Source organism: Pholis gunnellus (assembly GCF_910591455.1).
Source record: "Pholis gunnellus genome assembly, chromosome: 11".
Taxonomy (NCBI): Eukaryota; Metazoa; Chordata; class Actinopteri; order Perciformes; family Pholidae; genus Pholis; species Pholis gunnellus.
Window position 1 is genome coordinate 10,544,228 of NC_136538.1, and position 19,867 is coordinate 10,564,094.

Below are 19,867 nucleotides of genomic sequence, written 5' to 3' on the forward strand. Positions count from 1 at the left end.
TTCAGCAGAGTGAACGCCTTTGAAATTCTCCAGCAACATTGGCAAACAAGGGAAAACATCAAAATGAGCTGAGCTTTCACAAGACTCGTCTCCGCTTCTTCGACATAATTCAAAGTGTATCTTAACAGACCAAGAAGCAGCATTTGTGCCTTTTATTAAAAGAAGAAAATAAAACCACATTGATTCTAGAACAGGTTAAGATGTATATAGATTTTATAGTTAGTCAATGTACCACAGAAGTTACAACCATCCAAATGTTTTAACGGCTGCATAATAATGCTTCTCTTATTTGAAGAGAGGAAAAGACAGGCTGCATCTTCTGAAGAATACCATGTGGTCATCTGGCTAAACAACGTCTCTCTTCCTGTAAATTGGGTTTAACGTGATGGGCCAATACGAACAGAATAAACATAACATATGCATAGATTATGTAAAAGAACAGAAACCTGTTCAGCTCCCATACAGAGACAAACATTTATGGTGCTACTCCAAACAGAAAAAAAATATATATACAAGTCTGGTGAAAGCACATTTCAGCATCGGTATTGCAAATGTAAATGAGTCAACATTGCTGGAGAAAATGTTTAGTGTTTTCCTCTTTTCTCTTTCACAGAAAGAAGTTAGATACTGCGACATGTAGAATTACAGCTATTCTAAAAAGGTATATAACAAAAACAAAAAAAAACACATTTAATAAAATAAAGACATTCAAGTACAGTAAGATTTTTGCATGAAAATACAAAATTACACAAAAAGCATTAAAATCAAATCTCAACAGTTGTCTTGATGAAAAAAGAAAAGAAAAAAAAAAGCTGAAGTGCTAGGTCATTTTTGCCGTACATATCATACGAGCACGTCGGTTGCCCAGTGATGGAAGCATTGTTGTATTTGGGGACTTTTTTTGCCTCCTCGTGAGAAAAGTTGTGCCTGTTCTGACAGAGCGTCTGTACATGGCTGCAGTATTTTGTTCTTCTGTTTCCTAAAAGCAGGTGAGCCTCTGCGGCTTTTTGTCCATCTCCCGCCAGCTTCACCAAACCGACACGCCCACAAACCCCGAGTCAGCTGCTCTTCTGCTCTCTCCCACCGATGCCGTCTTTTTTTAAGTCAAATAATTGAAGAAAAAAAGCGAGGCATCCAAAATCAAGACTTTTTTTTTTTTTTCTTAAATGTCTCCTTTAAGCATATTCATGTCCAAGTCTTTTTTTTTTTTTTTTCATTAAGTCGCTTAATATGCTCTGCATTGTGGTTTGGTTCTCCTCCTCCACTGCACAACGTAAAGTGTCTTTTGTCCATTGAAGCGCACGAGGAGCTCGGGTCTGGAGCTCAGTTGTGCTGCAGTGTGTTGGACTCTATAGGAGGAGCGGAGTCATACAGTGTGTCTGTGTCGTGAGTCGGCTCTCCAGCTAATGTGCAGGGATTTGACAGCGTCCCCGCTCCACAGTCACAGAAGAATCTGCAAGAGGACAAATTATGATGTTAGTTAAACTCCATTTAGATTAAAAAAAAAAGAATATATCCAAACCACATCATTGATTACTAATGTGGGTCAATTAGACTCACCTATCGTGTCGGATGAACTCCACGTCGTGCCCTTGGTGACACTTCTTGATGCAGTTCACACAGATGGCGTTGCGGTCTGTTGTGTTACAGGTGTGACACCTGTGTGGGGGGGGGGGGGGGACCCAAAATTGTGTTTGTTCACGATCGCAAAAACAGGCAAACAGTTGACCGCGAGTCACCTCGATTGCGAGTATGAACATAAATTACCTGTAAAAATCGTGCATTGGGTAGCTGGTGTAACTTGAAATCTTGTACAGGCACTGACCTCTGCTCACAGCCTTTTCAATGGCATCCTGATTGTTCATTATTTTATTATCTGGAAGAAAAGAAAGCAGAGGAGGAAATTGGTACGTTTTGGTCTGTTTACAGGGATTGTCATAAATGTGTGTGACCAGGAGAGCACCTTTCATTGTGACATTGACACCTGATGCAAGAAACAATCCGCCGAAGCGATTGTTGAAGATCTGATTGCCTTCTAGGGTCGCTGTGGCATGATTGGTGATCTCAATACCTAGCAGTAAAAAAAAACAAAGAGTTCATATTAGAGTCCCCATTAGCGAGGCATACTGTACCTCATTAAGAAGTGTTTGTGAGGACGTTTACATGATGACAGATTACAGACGGGGTGCAGGTGTTACTTACCTGCCGCAAAGCCGTCAAATATCCGGTTTTTCCGCAGCACGGGGTGGCTGTTGGTGCTAATTAGGACTCCTGCTTGGGCGTTTCGGAAGATGTCGTTTTCCTCTAACAAGCCTGAAGACAAACACAAACCACTGACGTGAAAATGTGACCGTACGAATGTCTTAGAGGTACAAAGTGTGTAACTGACGTCATTTGTAAGGATTGTGAAAATCTATCGAACAATTAAAATTCTCGTTTTGGAGAGAAACACTAAATGTAAACATTACTTTTTTTTGTTTCGCAGACTGTGATGAGTATCCCCCTTATATCCTTAAAATAAATGGCGTTACCTCGTCCTCCGTTGAATATACAGATCCCACCGTCCCGCCCGTCGTGGATCTTGTTCCTCCGTAGAGTGGGGTTGCTGTCGGTCTTGATCCACACTCCCGCCATCGCATTGTCAAAGATCTCATTGTCCTCAATGAAGCCTAAGCCTGAAAAACACACAGTCGTGTTGGCAACAGGGAAGAACTGTTGTAATGCGATGTGAAAAAACAAAAACAGAAAAGACTTCTCCGCTGCTCACCTGAGTTGTAAACCAAAATGCCTCCATTCTGGCCTCCCCAGATCTTGTTCCGCCTGATCTTGGGATTGCTGCCGGTCCTGTCAAAAGAGGGCACACGAGGGACAGATGATCCAAAGCTAGCTAGTTAGCTTCACTGCTGAACTCAACACCAGGACAAAAATGTTGTGTCATTGGGGTGATTTCTTTACTGTAGTATTTCACAAACCTAATTTGAACTCCAGAGTACATGTGATTGTAGATATCATTGTCTTCCAGCACGCCGTGGCCATTGTCATAGAAGTAGACACCGACCTGTTTAAATAACAGTGAGAATATGAATTAGCTCACATTTATTCCTGGTATCAAAATGCATTTTATTATGATTTTGTTCCAATATGACGGAGCCGCCAACATCAGATCATAACGGATTCTTTAAATTTATAGAAAAGTAAGCCAGTTTGACATTTTGTGGTGACATATACGACATCAGAAGAGTGACATAAACCTGCCAGTGTGACTACATCACACCATATAACAGAATACACCTCACGAAGGTGTATTTTCCACTTTACATTCATTTCTCATCAGTTGACTTGATGGCCTGTCATCTCACCTGCTTCCCGCTGTGTATCCTGTTCCTCCTCAGGACTGGCGTGCTGCCCGTTGTCACCCACACTCCTGCCAGCGTGTTGCTGTACACCTCGTTCTCCTCGATGACGCCTTGTCCCTTTTCATGCTGTGTGACACAAAGCAGCCGAGCATCACTGCTAGGTTTACAAATTGTAGCAGAAGAAAGCTGAACCGTCCAAGATGTCAGAACAAAAAAAACATTGTGACTCCGTGGGTTTATATTTACCACATATATGCCGCCATGCTGGCCGTCGTGGATCTTGTTGTGTCGGACAATGGGGCAGCTGTTGGTCCTGATCTGGATTCCTGCCAGGGCGTTACCGTAGATGTCATTTCCTTCAATGAGGCCTCGGCCGTCACCGAAAATATAAACGCCACCTTGGTTGCCATTGAAAATGGCATTGCCCCTGTATTAGGACAAAACAACTCATTTAGGACACCACACAACTGTGACTGGACCAGAGCCCAAATTGATACCATTTAAATGACACGATGAAGTCAGTGTTTGACCGTTGACCGCCGGGCCACACTGACCTTATCGTGGGGTCACTGTTGGAGGTGATCCACACCCCGGCAAAGTTATTTGCATAGATCTTGTTTTCGATGAACTGCCCGCGGCCCTTTTCGTGCACGTAGATGCCCCCCGTCTGACCGTGATGGATCTCACAACGCACCACCGTCGGGTTGGCGTACGCCTTCACCTCAAAGCCGGCTATGCGGTTCCTATGGATGTTACAGCTCTCAAAGTAACCCTGGAGGTGTACAGAGAAACACGACATTGCTGTATGTCCGATCAGCATACTTTGCATTCCAAAGAACAAGAACCCTTTACACTTCCACGATAACGACAGCGCTGCCTCGTTACACCATACACTGTGTAATCATACCTGAGTGAACACAGTTGGAACACAAAGCAAAGGGCAGTATTTTCTATCTCACCATGCCGTGGTCGAATGTAAAGACGCCGACGTCTCTGCCGTGGTGGATGTGGTTCCGTCTGATGATCGGGTTGCCGTGGTTTTTAACCCAGATCCCAGCCAGAGCGTTGTTCGAGATCTCGTTGTCTTCGTATATTCCCTGAAACAACAAAACACAGTTTAAAGCTTTGAACACGTTCATGTCCACTTTACACTTCAAAGTTATTTTTTTACCTATTTGTTTTATCATACTTTATCATTTCAGGCCAGTTTCTTAAGACTGGGACGATACTTATTCATGAAACAGAAGAATGAGAATGAAGAACGATGAGCTCTGCAGCTGTTGGTCAATCAGCTACTGTTCCTGTACAGATGCCTTCAAGTCTTAGTGTAATGCTTTGTAACGTGGGTGAAATGCGTGCTTTACCTGTGCATGGTCAGTGATGTAAAGACCGACATTTTCACAGTCACTGATGTTGCAGTGCTTGATCGTGGGACACGCCCCCTGGCCGCTGACACAGACAGCCGACCCCACTGGAACGAGCAGGGCGGAGACGCATTAGTGCACCGATATCCACGTCAAAGTGTGCAGCCATCAAAAAGCAACAAACACGATCATTCCTCTAAACTTAATGTCAGCTCAAACATATTCAGTGTTTAGAAGTAGAGCAGTGATTCCCAACCTTCTTCTTCTTCTTCTTATGCGTCTTTGGCCCCTTTGAAGGCTGGGAACCACTGAAGTGGACCAAAGGAGCAGCTGCCTTACCTGTGCACGTGCTGCGTATGATGCAGTGGTCGATGATGGGACTGCAGTTGACTGTGATCTCTAAGCAGTGGTGTGCATTGTGGTGCTGGGCGGACTTGTCATCGGGATTGAACTGCAGCAGAAACAAACCGGCGCTCAACAACTGGGACAATAGTCAATTGCAAAAGGATGGATGTACAGTACTGCACATGTTGGCTATGTAACCCTAAAAGAAAGTGAGAGAGAAAGCCCGCTCACCCTGATGGTCATGTATCCAACATAAGCATCTTCTGAGCCTTCCATGAATACAAATGTTGAGTCTCTGGTGTTCTCAATGATGACCTTCTCTGCTACTTTACCGGGAGCTGCAAAATAATCAGAAAGGTTCAATTAGAGACTAAACAAAGGCACAATGGATCTATGACCACGGCTTCACAGCTTTACAGCTTCACACACAAACATACCGGCTCCGATCATTGTGATAGGCGACTCGATGTAGATCCATTCGTCTGTGTAAATGCCAGAGTGGACGAATATCAGGCCATCAAAGTGTGGCTCCTGACCCCCTCCCAGAGCGTCCTCAATGGTGTCATAGTACTGGAGCAAAACATCGAAACTGAGATCAATGACTGGAGCATTAAAAAAGGGACAAAATTAAATGGCGAAAAGAGCGGACTTACAAACATGTTGTCTCTCCCTTTGTATCTGGCAGGATTACTGTAGAAGTGTTCTGCAAAGCCCGGCTTCACATGTGCTCCTTTATACTAAAACATAAAGAATATTCACACACTGGAGAACAAAATAATTCATACTGAGCCATTAGAGAGACAAAGACATTGCACTGATGTGGAGACAATGTTGTCCACAGAAAACAATACAAAAACAATACAGTTTAAAAACATAGTTCTCCTCCATCCCCTGCTTACTGAATGTCACCATTATGGCCTGTGGTGTTGCCCTTTCACATGACATTAGCTCTCTGTACACAGGACGATTTAAAGTCACACTGGACTAAACAAAAATCAATGTAAAGATTAAAAGAAAGCAGAGTGGATCTTGTCTCCTAAACACTGCCTTTTATAAAGTTGATCAATTCTGTAATTTGCTGAGAGTAGAAGCAACTTGTGCTTAACGGTCCGACCCCACATCTCTCAACTTCTGGGTCATTTTTCACATCATTAGGTTTTAAAGCACCGTATAAAGGTTTTAGTAGGTTTTCTTCTAGTGTTGAGTCAGCATTACTACATATATCTAACATAAAGACCATAACAACTAGAAAGAGTGATAGTGACAATAAAATGTGACATCAGATGTTAAAGCTACAACAGGGCAAGACTTCAGACTGTCAGCGGACCAGTAAGCCCACAGGAGGATCCATACCAGCTGCTGAAAGCTTTCCTTCCACGGGTTCGGCTGCTCGTACTCTTCTGGGTTGATCTGGTAGAACTTCCCCGCCTCAGGGTGCATCATGGGACGCGTGTATTCAAACACTTCCATGTATAGCCTCTTCCTGAAATGTGAAGGGGAAAAAAACAGCAATTAACACCATCCTGCTCTCATTCCTGTCTCAGTCTGACATACAGAAGCTCTTGCACAGAACACTCATACATAAGACGGTATCGGCACCAACGAGTCTCACCAGAGGATATACAGTATATATATAAATAATAGTCTCACCAGAGGATGGGGTCGTTGGCCAGCTCACTGAAGCGCTTGCACACACACGCTGCGCGGCACAGGTCCTGCTCCAGCAGGTACGAGAAGATCTTTAGCACCACCTCGTCTGGAAGCTTTTCCTGCAAATACTGCTCTGCTGGAGCTGCTGGGAGGAGGAGGACCGTGGCATTAGAATAAAATACGGGGTTTTGGTTGGGGTTAGACAAGCTGCAACCATAGGAGCGTATTTATAGCAAGGTCCAAAACTAACCCTCAAGTCACAATAGCAACGAATCTCTGCAAAAAGGATGAATGTGCATAACAATCCGAATTGCCCGAGCTTTGTCCTAATACATTTTTCAAATTGTTTTGGGGTTAAGAGGGATATATTTACAAGGCTACGAGTACAATCACAGTGTTTATCCAATGTTGATGTAAACCCCCTCAAACACCATAAAAGCTAAAAGTCAACACTTGACCCTCAGTCACAGCTTAATTACAACAATTCTTTCATTTACTCCACCAGAGTGAGCATTGATTTACCAGCTCGGCTACAGAAACATGAATCAATGAACAACGTTTTAGTCCTGCATCCTCCTAAAGTTCAGGGTGTGGAATTAAAACACTGAATACTGTATTCTACGACGAGATGCATTTGAATAAGTGAAGCTTTTAAATGCTATTTCTATTAAACCTCTAATTACAAAGCAATATGTATGTAAAGTATTACATGTAATTATCATTTCTCTTTCAGGGGTAACCCACTTGTTTCAATTCATGGACAAATACACTACTTCCTCACACGTGTGCAGGCTGTGTGGACTCTATGGAGGCCTTTACTTTTGAATATAAATAAACAAAACGCTGATATTTGTGTCGCTTTTTCTATCCAAGTTGAAAGAAGATGAAACAAAAAGATGTAATGTGTAGAAAGAAAGTCATATTTGCTGTTAGGAAGTCATTTTTGTTTTTAAAAAAAACGGATCACATTGAACTACTGATCGGAGAGCCCAACATGAGGCAATGTGACCGTTTACTCGGACACCACAAAGCCATGTATGATGAGAGGAGAGCCACAACCAAATGCCACCTAAACAAACATCTATTTCGGATGCTTTGGCAAGAGCCGCGCTGTACGAGAAGGGCTCCAAAACGCCACAAATAACAGACTATACTTTCCACTTTGTTAAAGTCATGGTGCTACTTCATGTCTTTACCAACGAAGAGAAGATCCATTACACTTCTACTTTCCCCGGGTTCCCACCCCAGAAGTCGACACTAAGAGAACGCTACGCCTGGACTACAGAGTGAATACACAATCAAAGGGGCCGTGCTGCTGATACCTGCTGCACACCACCGTGTGCAACACTGTGTCAACATGCATACAAATCACATTACATAAATAGGGTTTATGCAATAGACGGCTATCACGTTGTAAAAAGGAAAGCGAAACATAACATTTTGCAAGAAAACTAAACAAAAAAAACAGGTCTTCACAAGACACTTTGTATAATGCATAACTGTCCGGTACATATGTCCCTGATTTGATATTTGATGGGTCACCTCAGTGCCATCATTGTACTTAAGGAAGAGTAATTAATCCTTAACCTGCCCCTCCCACCCTGTGGAAAACACAACAACGAATGCACCCTTGAGGAAGATACACAGCCCGCCACCTCTCGAATAACGTGTTCCTAATTACCTGGTACGTCTTGACACTTTCCTGAAACTCTTGGGCGCTTAGGTCGGTGTCCAAAGTTTTCTGTGGCTGAAGTGGAAGCACCCTGCGGATAGAAAAAAAAAAAAGTCAGTGGAGACATTTAAACATTAACTATTGTGTTTCCTTAAAATAGATCATTATCTTTAGGCCGCTACGCCATCTTTTAAGGATTCCTGGTACATGTACCTCCATGTTAGTCTTTGTCGGACACACTGTTCTCTTGGGTAGAGACTTTCTTCTAAGTTGGTAGGGACTGTTCTGAGCTCCTGGACCGGATTCTTCTGCGACCATATCTGCAGGAACGTCCTCATCTGCAAATGGCGTAAAAAGGGTAAAAGAAAATACATTTTTAAAAAAAAGATTATTTCCAATTCTATTAATTTAATCAATCTAAAATATGGTACGATAGTCAGCAGTGGGAAATACAAAACATATTTTTGATGTGTTGCCAACAACTTACACATGATGTAGTATTTCAAATATGCTTATTGAAAAAGTGAACTGGATATTCCTGAGCTAACACTAGAAAGCACCATGTCTAAATACACAGTGTGTATTCACTTGTGTCCTATACTCCCTGCTGTGGAGCCCATGAAGCATAGCTTGATTTGCAATAATGTTTGTTTACTTGTGTGTATGTTTCAGTACTTTAATTGAACAAAAGACATTTTAACCATCAACTTATTGTGTTTGCCATTGATTAGATGTAGAGCTTTCAAAGACAAATTTGTCCGTAATAATCAATACACTATAACAACACATTACCAGAGGCAGTTGCATAAACAGTATTTGACAGCAGGTCACAGAACAAAAGTACCAAAAAAAAAAATGTCTTTATTACCTGCTCTGTATGCTATAAATTGATCACAGATCCCATCACTCAACAGAACAACCATAGCATAAATCCAGAGCTAAAGACCTCTATTTATAAGGCTGTTCACCATGGCATACTGAGTGGACAGCTACCCCAAATAGGAGATACAAACTCTGTCTTCTTGTTGCTCTGGTTGCAAGGATGACTCTCCTCGGCTACGAGGCCAGTAACCACTACAAACGCTGTCTGTGTAACAAACTGTTAAAGCCGTTAAAGCCACTTCTCTGTAGCTGTAAACTGAAATAACGTATCGGTTCTCCTGCTTTGTTTCACCAAAACAAACACATTTAAGACCAGAAGTGTATATCAAAGTCTACACCATATGATAAGAAATAGACAAAGACACTGTTGTCGATCCGTTACCGAACACAATATCTTTTATTTATTTAATGTCGCCTTAAAATGACAACTCAGCTATACTGTGGACATCTAGGCAGAGGGAAAGGTCCCATGGCAGCGCATGACTGATAGATGAATTGAGGGCGAAGCACTAAAAAACCCCCTGATAAATCATTATTTGGACGACAGGTCACTCTCTAATAGATTGTTTTGGCAACATAATCACATGATTACCATAGTTGTTTTGTTATGTTTACTATCACCTTTGTGAGAAACAACAAGAGCTCTGCTGCTAATTGCCATTCAATAATGTAAGATCCAACATAACAACCTGTCACTTGTCCACCAAATATCGTTTAATCAGATTCAGCAACACACCAGTAATGTTACCGATTAATGCTCCCCAGATTGAGATAGCAACTATGATTGCAGAGCATCCTTAGCTAGTGTTTACTTTAAAAACACTGCAGTCAATCGCTCTCATTGCACCGTCTGCTGTCACAGCGGTTCAGTGGGGGAAAAACCCATAATGTGACTGAATCGTAACAGTGACGTGGTTACATTAACAACACGCATGATATACACGCATTTTCATTTTAATGTTACCAAATGCAGCGTTAAGGGTTGTTGCTTTTGTAAAACACGCCAGAGCACAGATAGCTAGCCAAACATGCTAATAATAACAGCTATGTTAGCACAGGCTAGGTCCAGTTAGCATGCTACGACAACTGGCGAAACCACTTTGTGTACCCTTCCTCGCGTTTGACACCCATGAATCTAGCTAACCATTGTCTGTCGCCTGTCATTTCACCAGTAATGTAACGTTAGCTGCCAGAAACGAAATTCAGCAAAGATATGAGGTCAGATAAGAAAAAGAAAGGCCGTCTCAGAGCAAAAAACAAGCAAAACAAAGCGCGGCCTCTGTGCTAGGGACAAACACAAAAGCATCGGCGTTTCTTGACTGCAAAGAGACCCGTTAAGACTGCTGTTCACGTTAGCCCCATAGTGTTTTATTGCAATAATTAACGTTGTCCGGGTGCACACACTGCATACAAACATAAATAATAACGTTACATACAAATGTTCAATCATATAACACAATTCCACCCTAAAGCTAGCTGTTTGACAAGCCGTTCCGCAATGCTAACGCTAGCTAAACGAAGCTAACATCACCTCTTTCCTGGTGGTTCCTCTCCGGCTGTACCGGGCGCGGCCTCGAGACTCGCCTAGGTCTTCTGCTAACGTTACTTGCTCTGACGGAGTTCATTTGCGGTGTTGGTAATCCTAAAGAAACGTCGAAGCCTTCACAGCAGAAGAGGCGACTCTAAGCTCATCATCTATGTATTTTTCTTCAGCATTGCACGATCTGCCATCTTTTAGCCGTGGCACCTGGAGAAAACAACGTATCGCCGTGTGTTATTCCCGTTCCTCTGCACTGGTGTTACGTCTACTGTAGCAGGAGGAGCCATATCAGACAGGCACAGTCCGTCAGGGCCTCTCAGTCACATCACATGGGAGGACCTCTCGCCGTCAAGTCGTTCACGGCGGTCTATTTAACGGTGATTTGCATTTGTAACTCAACAGGATCTGAACCATTCAAACATCCATCATGGGAGAATCAGCTGTCTGTCGCAGCAGCACTCTACTTCACATTTAGGCCTACACGTTTGAGCTGAACAATCCTTATAATAATCCTTGTAGGTGGAGGTAAAGTGTCTTGCTAAAGGGCACGTTGGCAGTCTCCTACTTGTAAAGGAACACAAACCTTATCCTACTTATCTCAGTTAAATGTGAGCTTTCCCACATTGTTTAATCTAACAGATTGCCATCTATTTATGATTGCTGTCAGTGACACCAAAATACCTAAACATACCATCATATTTTGTAATGCTATGATAGAGTTGACTACTCTTTATCTAACAAAATGTATATCTTATTAAACAGCGTGTGTGTTGCTTGATCTGGGACCTATAAGATAACATTTGATTCATAATTAATTTAGCATAATCTGCAAAAATACATTGAAAATAAAATACAGGATTGATCCGTGAGAACAGATTGGTCCCGCGGTGATAAGAAAGCTGTCCTTGTCCAATTCGAAAACCATACTAGGCTACTGAAAGTACTAGGCTGAGAGAAGAGGCAATTAAGAAGATAATTTCTCCACAGGGATCAATAAAGTGTCTCATTATTATTTTCATGCATACTTTGTATGAAGTGATAAGAAGCGGGCTTGGTTAGAAAGCAAAGCTGTCAATCACGTAATCTTAAATTGCATAGTGTCCCAGATAATAACATTGTTGAATGAAAATGAGAAACTCAGTGTTTTGAGGTCACCTTAGTATTGATCCACTGTTCCGTCACATTAAGAAGAGTCTGTTGAAGTGATTTGGCACCTGTTAAGGATGCTCAGAGGTTTTACAACAGACTGGGAGGAGTGTGTGTGTGTTCCACACCAAGCAAAGAAGAAGACTGTAGTGATGCTCACTTTTTAGTGGAATTGACAGCTGGATGCTGAGAAGTTTCTTTCATGAGTATGGAATAAAACTTCACATACTTCCTTCCTCCTTTTCACTTTTCAAGCAGTACCAGAAAAAACATCTTTACAGAGTCCTTGTTCAGTTTGTGAGGAGGAATAAACCTCATGGCCTCCCAAGTCAGCATGTCAACATTTTACCCCTCAGTTCACAGTTTTTATTATTTGGTGCAAACAATCAGAACAAATGCTAGAGTGTAAATGTGTAAATAATAATACAGCCACACATACCAAACCTACGCAGCAAATTATCTTATCTAAGAATTCACAAACGTGTTTCAACTGCAGGTGAAATGGCACCTGACTTATTGCAATTTGAAAATTGGGTATTTTGTATGATGGGGCTGTTCAGCATGACCATACACTGGAAAGGGCCTCACCAACTCATTCTCATTCCAACTCGTCACATACTGACGCTTCATCAGACCCAGTGGCGTCACATTTTAACCAAAAACACCATACACAGTATATGAGAAACTGATAGAATTTTGTCACTATTATGTAATTATTTACACCTGTGCTTTTCATGTGCTTCTGTGAGAAACCTTTTTTTTTTAAAAAGAGAAAATAAGATGTGTATGTAGAAGAGTATTTTTGTCATCTTTCTATTTTTTTATCGTATGTTTGGGTTTATTGTTGCTCTCCTCAGTTTACATGAAATGAACATACTGTTGCACAGTAGCCTGGTTGACCACTAGATGTCTCTTCATCTCTACCTCATGTTCACTGCATGCTGTGCGAAAATGAGCATCCCATGATACTTTGCCTTCGGTCTGTCTTTTTGTCTCTCCTGTCTGAACGCTGCTTCACCTTTCTCCATTTTTTTATGCTAAAATAGGACTTTTTCTTCACATACATCCTGAGCAGTCATCTATCTTTTCTTTCCACAACCCTTGGCCCAGGATGCTGTTGTGTGTCATACTTAACTGCCAAATGCACTGAAGAATAATCTCCCCTCTGACAACCCTCAGTCTTTTTGACACTGCTGAACCTTGTGATTGTGTAAATATTTCCCTCGTAGGATCCCAATATGTGCCTGTGAAGACAACATGGTAATTAATAAGCATATTCTTTGGCTGATCTAAATGAATACTGTTCCACAGACTAATTAACTTCCTACAGTGAATGAGTCACACTGAGCTGCAAAACTATCCTGCAACTGCCTTTAGGTGGCAGCATCATCCCAACTGATGCAACACCTTTAGTTTTCCTCCACATAGTTTTTAAGAATAACTGTTTATGCATCTGTTTGCTGTCATATTGGATTGTTTTATGCCTACAATCAACTCCAGGCCAATCAGCAGGACCATCTGTGATTTGTCGCGCTGTGGTCATTGACCCATCGGTGACTTTGTCCGTCTGTCTGCCTGATGAGGTTAATGGTGATTGACCTCATGAAAGGAGTCAGCTGAGAGTCTTGTGTCGGACATGAAATTGAACAAAACCCTTAGTACCTCTAGCCAGCATTGGCTACTGTTTTGCCACCAACTGAAGGCGTTCTTGTTTTGGTTTTAGTCTTGTGTCTTTTAATGTTAAATCTGAAGTTATGTGGTTGTGAAATATTGAATCAAGCTGATCCTTTTTTTCCTGAATGGACGTGTTTTGTCAGCGTTAAATGTGAATGACAAACAAACAAACCTCTGTGTCTGTAATGCACTCGCGGTCATCCTCTGATGATAAAATGTTAGACTCAATGTTGCCATGGCCAGAAGGAACATTTATGTAATCTTCATTTCGGTAAGTCATTAGGTAAGTTCTGTTTTTCATACTGAATCACCAGTCCTCTTAGAATAATATACTAAATAAATATGACTTTCCCTAAACCTGGAGCATGAGGAGCTTAACTGTCAAGATATCCGTTGTTTTCGACAGTAATCTGTTGGAGATATGACAGTGAGGCACATGTGTTGGCTTGGTAACCAATCTAGTATCCAGTGGCAACAGAGGTCTATTGAATGCTGGGTGGCTCTGTATTGGCTGGTGTGCCCACCACTCTCCCGTGTCACCAAGTGACAGAGGCACATCCATGTAGCAGCTCTGAATAATAGTAGGGTTGTGTAATATTCAGTCAATAATGTGTGTGTGTGTGTGTGTGTGTGCGTGCGTGTGATCGTGGAGGGGTCATCCAAGCACTGATATTACAAATGCTCTTTGTGCTCAACCGCTTAATGTAGGCCTACTGACCTGCACGCTGTAGCACTCTCGTTACTTCATCTGTCTCTCTATCAGATGCATACAAATACAACCACAGTTTATGTTTAAGTCCTTATTTCAAACAACATCTCTGCTTTACATAACCTTCGCTAATGCAAATGAAAACACGTTTCAGGATTGTCTCTGCTCTTCGCCATCATTGAGCTCCATCCACATCTGAAGGCATCCACTGGGGCAGAGGCAGACACAACAGGACAAGCGTCTTTGTCTCAGAGACTCCTGTCTGTCAGAGACCCCCCCCCTCCCAGCCTCTCCTCTATTCGGGCGGCTGTTACAGAGAGGGCAGATGGCTCATTACCATAAATAGGACAGAGAGAGAGAGTGAGTGAGGGGGCCGTGCACACCGACCAACAGGACCATGCCGCCCAAAACCAAGGAAATGGGAGGCCGTTGCTAGGAGAGAGGAAAGACAGCTTTATGGCAACACAAAGCTGATTCCCCCATCCGACCTCATCTCGCTCCCACCCCCTCGTTCCCCGCTCTGGGGACCGAGCCTTGAATCTGCTGGTCGGGGACAGATGGTCGATGGGCCCCAACGTCTCTACAGCTGGACACAGGCTACAGTGACACAGTGGGCTACAGTGACACAGTCAGACCTGGCAGGACTGAATCACACCTCCTCCTGTCCAACCTATGAGGAGCCGGAGCAGAAAGGGCTGAAGCCCAGGCCATCGGCTAAGAATAGATCCACACTTGTTGCCCACGGGAAATGTGTGGCTTCACAATAGATGATAATATGTCAAGAGTTTGTCTTTGTAGTAGTGTAATGCTCTCCCCGGGATGAAAATCATTCACCAAGGATGATCACGGGTTGTATCTTGCTTCTTTAGTGATGCTTTTTACTTCCTAAACAATGAATGGAAATAATTTGGTCATTCCTCGCGTGGGGAAGTTCTAAAACGATACACTCACCCACACAAACACACACACACAATCCCAACATGACTCTGACGTAAGTAGAGTGGGGTTTTTCTCTGCCACACCTGTTATTTTTAATCTCTCTTGTTTTTGCTTATCTGAGCGTCCCCATTCTAGTCATTGCCTTTGCTTTTAATGTTTGTTGAATGTTAATCTATCCATATGCAAATATAAAAAGTGCACCAAAATAGGGGAGTGTAGATGAGGTGAGGCACCAGGAAAGTATATCAGTCAAGACACCACCTCTGAAACAATAGCACATCTGCTCTCACCAGACCTCTGGTTGAAAGGTCGAGAGCAGCCAACTGTCTCACAGACAGGAAGGAGGAGAAATCAATTAAGAAAACAAGAGAGTCTAATCTAAGTAAATAAGAAATTCATAGAGATACTTAACACGTATTGAATGGTTGTTTTGCCAAAGTTTGATCTGAGATTACACACGGAAATCTGCTTAATTCCTTGTCATTTGCCGTAATAATTAATGTTGATAGATTAGGTTTGTGACATTTAGCATATTGTCCTTGGGGAATGGGGCAGGCTGTTTGACAGCATCACATGTATGTGTTGGGAGGGAAGAGGGATGGGAGAAGAGGGAGAAAAAGGACAACTCACCAGAACGAGCGAAAGAAAGCGTGGCAGCAGCATGACAAGTAAGCAGAATAGAGGCGGTCCTGCATCACCTCGCCATCCGCCCTGGTTGCATAGGAACACGAGGGCCATGCCTACCCTGCAGACACACTCCTTTCCTCTCTCCTCTGCCACGCTTCATTACACAGTGCTCAGCCAGGCACAGAGAGGCACTGCACCACTTTCTCCACACTACAGCCGTGTGCCCGCTCACAGCCAGGCTCCCCGCAGACCCAGGCCGGGTATAAAATGCCCCTCAGGCCTCGGGTCACACTGATTTTATATACAGTACATAGTGCAGAGACAACATTGGGAGGTCTGTACTGGCATCATACACCAACCTCTTTTTTTTGTCAGATGAAAGTGAAAAGTGGACATAATAGCGGATGTTACTATACGTTTTTCATACAATTAAACTGTCAATGTTTAGGTGAGTTTGTCTACCATTTCAACTGAAAATCTGTTGAAATGGTAGACAGATGTATTTAATGTATTTCAGCCATTCATCATTTTAGCTATAGCTATTTATCATAACTTAAACATTGAATCCTTTACTTTTGGCTAAAGATTTTAAATATTTATCCTTAATTTTTTTTTTTTAAATAAATATCAGTATACTGTTAGCTAACAGTTTTTTTGTTATGTTTATCCATTTATTTCAGCTATCTATTCAAACACTATCCATCAATTTTAGCTAACAGTTCAAATGTAGCTAACTAAACTGCTTGCTTGCTTGCTTGCTAACTATTTTCACCATATGGTTTTCCACTCATCTTGATCATAACATTGTTCAGGTGTTACAGTTGATTTAATATAGGATACATATTTGTAAAAATGTAATTGTAAATTCTATTTATTTTAAATCAGTTGAGCTCCAAAATCCAACATCCAAATATTACCAATATTCCCTTTGCACCCGCAGCAGGTACAGTGATGGGAATCAGTGATACCGTAAGTGCCCCAACACCAAAAGGTGGTTTCATGGAAATTCACAGCTCGACTGCCAGATTACCATTTGAAACTGTAGATAACAGTTGTGTGTAATTGTTTATCCGTGGATAATATTACAAAACAGCGGGCGGACTGATTACTGGAGTGTGTGCACATGTGAAAACCCAACACACGCTTATTCAAACTGCTTGAAGAGCATCAGCAATCCCTCATACGTGTCATAGCCCACCACGGAGCTGGTAGTGCCAGACAACACCGCCGGGCACAACACCACCATTGTCCCACAAGATAAAGTGCGTTTGTGACCGAGGCAATGCGGGGAGGACCAGATACTGTGAAAAGATAAGGGAGTGTCAAAGAACAAAGCTTTTGGTTTCGTGTTGTTGTTTACAGTGGAGAAGTCATCGGCTGAATGTTACTACAGACGTCACGACTCCACAACGCTGATTTTAAACTCTAAAGGTGCATGTCGGAGTGGGTTGTCTTTCCTGTATCCTCCTCCTGCTTCACAGTTAATTGACTACAAGTGTTCATTTGTCTGCAAGGAACAGTCATTAAGGTTGAATAACAGAATTTAGCTTGGCAATAGAACCGCCAGGGATCAATGGGTTAATTCAATTGCCTCTGCATGTGGTGTATTGTAAAGCAGGGCCATTTGAAGGTCCTTTATAAGGGAGTCATGCAGTTTTAGTGTGCTTAAAAGTGCAAAGAGATAGCATGGATATTGGTCAATAAAGAGAGAAAAGCACAGCACTGAAGGGAACGACATAAAAAAGACCAAAGTTCAACGCTTTGTGTTTGGTGGCAACTAGTCAGGTACATACAGACGGTTGAAAGGGAAGTCCTGCCTTCACTTGATACAGTGAAGTCTGGTAAAGTGCTGTCATTGCATATATACAGTAAAATAACTGACAAATTACTGAATGTCTGCTTAAAACTACAATCAGTAACTCAAACAGAAGAACATATTGTTTATTTTAGATTGAAATATTCAAACTCCAGACTTTACTGCCAATGCGAAGGACTATTTTCTGCAGGTTCATAATGACTCTTTATATCACGTGGGGAGTTTTGGGCTTCATCTGACTTTTTTAGAGATGAACCGTGTGACCATCATTCTTTTATGCCAGATTACTGCAGCTAGACATCGTGGGTATAGTCCATTCCTCCCCAGCCCTTTTATAATGTTTGCTAAGCCAGGTTTGTGGGCGAGGCAGTGTCACATGGGGGAAACTAGTGCTTTTGGTTATGTCTGTGTTGCGTAGTGAATAGGAGTCTTGTCTTCATTACAACACAACTGTTAACCTCTTTGTTTACTGAGCGCTGCTTGCTAAAATGAATATGTCGAAACAGGTAAAAATGTATTTACTAAGCAGCTGGTTACACAGTCCAGTCTCATTAAACAGGTCTTTTTCATTAAGCTCAAGTCAAATTTAACTTACTGTCCTTAGTTCATGCTGGCATGCTTAATCCTCCGCTGGAACAAATTGACACTTGGGCCTGTTTATACAAGCGTATGCCCAATCCAACCTGAACAAATATACTGAATCAATACAGAATTACGGGATATTTGTTTGACTGTTGAAAGGATCATTCCTCTGCCCTATGTTGAGCATTTTATTGCCTGTGCATTAAAGGAGGCACTTATCAGCTGACAGATAACAGGCAATCAGCACACTGCTGACACAATTCATGAAACCCGTTTAGCAGAAAGGATTGTCAAACAAAGGCTTCTGTAGGCAAACACGCTCTTCAGTTGAGGATAACTGCAGGCAAAAGCTGGGAGAACCTCCAGGGAAAACAAACCTGGAGAACAAAGAAAGTGTTGCATTTGAAACAAGTTGACCACGCCTGGTTGCTCTGCGAATAGTTAGAGGCATGTGCAAGTAACATTTACTCTATTTTGACTGCAAAATAAATGTACAGCCTTTAGGAATACTTATAGATAGAAATAAGATGTCAGTCGTGCTTGATTTGCGCTCTCTCTCTCTCTCCCCTCAAACAACAGCTTCACCCACAGTTAAGGTTGAGAGAATGCAAATACTACCTGTTTAACCAGTAAACCCCACTGACTATACGTATCTGGGAAAATGAAATGCTTTAGAGCCTTAGTGCATGTATGTGTGCACATGTTTCTGCATGCATATCTGTGCACGTGTGTTAGCACTCTTTAATCTACGTCACAATTCTCTCGATGACTCTTCCACTTCGCATTTCAAAGGAGGTTCAAACTAATTAGCTCAGAGTGCCGGCTGTCTGTTGGTCTCAGTCCCTTAATAACTGCAGGTGATTGTTCCAACATGTCAAACCAGGACAGCGACTTTCAGTGCACTCAAAGTCTTCACCTGTCTGAGGTACATGAAGTTGAAATAACCGGAGAAAATACTTGGTACAGTCTGCATGGCTGTAATTACTTTGTGCAACATCATAGTCCCAGAATGCACGTCGTTACACAAACCGTATCTATTGTTCTAAATGTATGTGAGAGAGTAAGCAGGAGAAAGAAAGAGGCAGAGATACCTGGCATAGTTCTAATGAATATGCTAAATGTATTATTCAGTGTACATGTGTGTGTGTGTGTGTGTGTGTGTGATAGAGTGACAAAAGAAAAAAGAGATTATTTTGAATTTCTTCTGGAATGTGATTTATCTTTACAGTTTTTGTTTACCTCTTTGCTGGCTGTGTACCAAAGAGTCAACATCTGTGTTTCCCACTCCAGAAACCAAAGAGAGCTGTAATGAGAGAAAAGAAAACGGAGAGGGAACAACAAAGGCAAGAGGACACATTGAATGAAGAGCAGCATACGAACAGGGGTTGTCACTAATAGAGAGTTTTATGAGCTCCAGACCTGCTGAAATGGAGTGCCGTGCGTGTGCAGCAGCTCTTATCGGCTCGTTGGCAGCAAGGGGAGGGTGAGAGCTTCCACACTTGCGCTTCGTAAAAAAAACGGTCTGATTCATTTTCCGCATGAGAGGGTCTCACTGGGGCGGCATC

The 19,867-nt window shown here is 42.2% G+C and overlaps 1 protein-coding gene across 4 annotated transcripts; it reads right to left on the reverse strand.

Moving 5' to 3' along the window:
• Window positions 1–137: 137 nt before the first annotated feature.
• On the reverse strand, window positions 138–11,050 carry fbxo11a (F-box protein 11a). Of its 4 annotated transcripts, none has more exons than XM_079168387.1 (22): window positions 10,801–11,050; window positions 8,601–8,725; window positions 8,397–8,478; window positions 6,716–6,857; window positions 6,419–6,548; window positions 5,719–5,802; window positions 5,503–5,635; window positions 5,297–5,403; window positions 5,060–5,171; window positions 4,721–4,827; window positions 4,316–4,453; window positions 3,911–4,128; window positions 3,603–3,783; window positions 3,360–3,482; window positions 2,973–3,058; window positions 2,768–2,844; window positions 2,532–2,675; window positions 2,203–2,313; window positions 1,964–2,071; window positions 1,768–1,876; window positions 1,561–1,659; window positions 138–1,453 (listed from the first exon to the last, which is right to left on the reverse strand). In XM_079168387.1, the coding sequence occupies exons 1-22, from the start codon at window positions 10,892–10,894 to the stop codon at window positions 1,324–1,326; spliced, it is 2,640 nt and encodes an 879-aa protein (XP_079024513.1). In that variant the 5' UTR covers window positions 10,895–11,050; the 3' UTR covers window positions 138–1,323. The 4 variants fall into 4 exon arrangements, 3 of the variants coding, with proteins under 3 accessions (XP_079024513.1, XP_079024512.1, XP_079024511.1); XM_079168386.1 differs by having other exon boundaries at window positions 6,716–6,860; XR_013767271.1 differs by having other exon boundaries at window positions 1,315–1,453; window positions 1,826–1,876; window positions 6,716–6,860.
• Window positions 11,051–19,867: the final 8,817 nt, after the last annotated feature.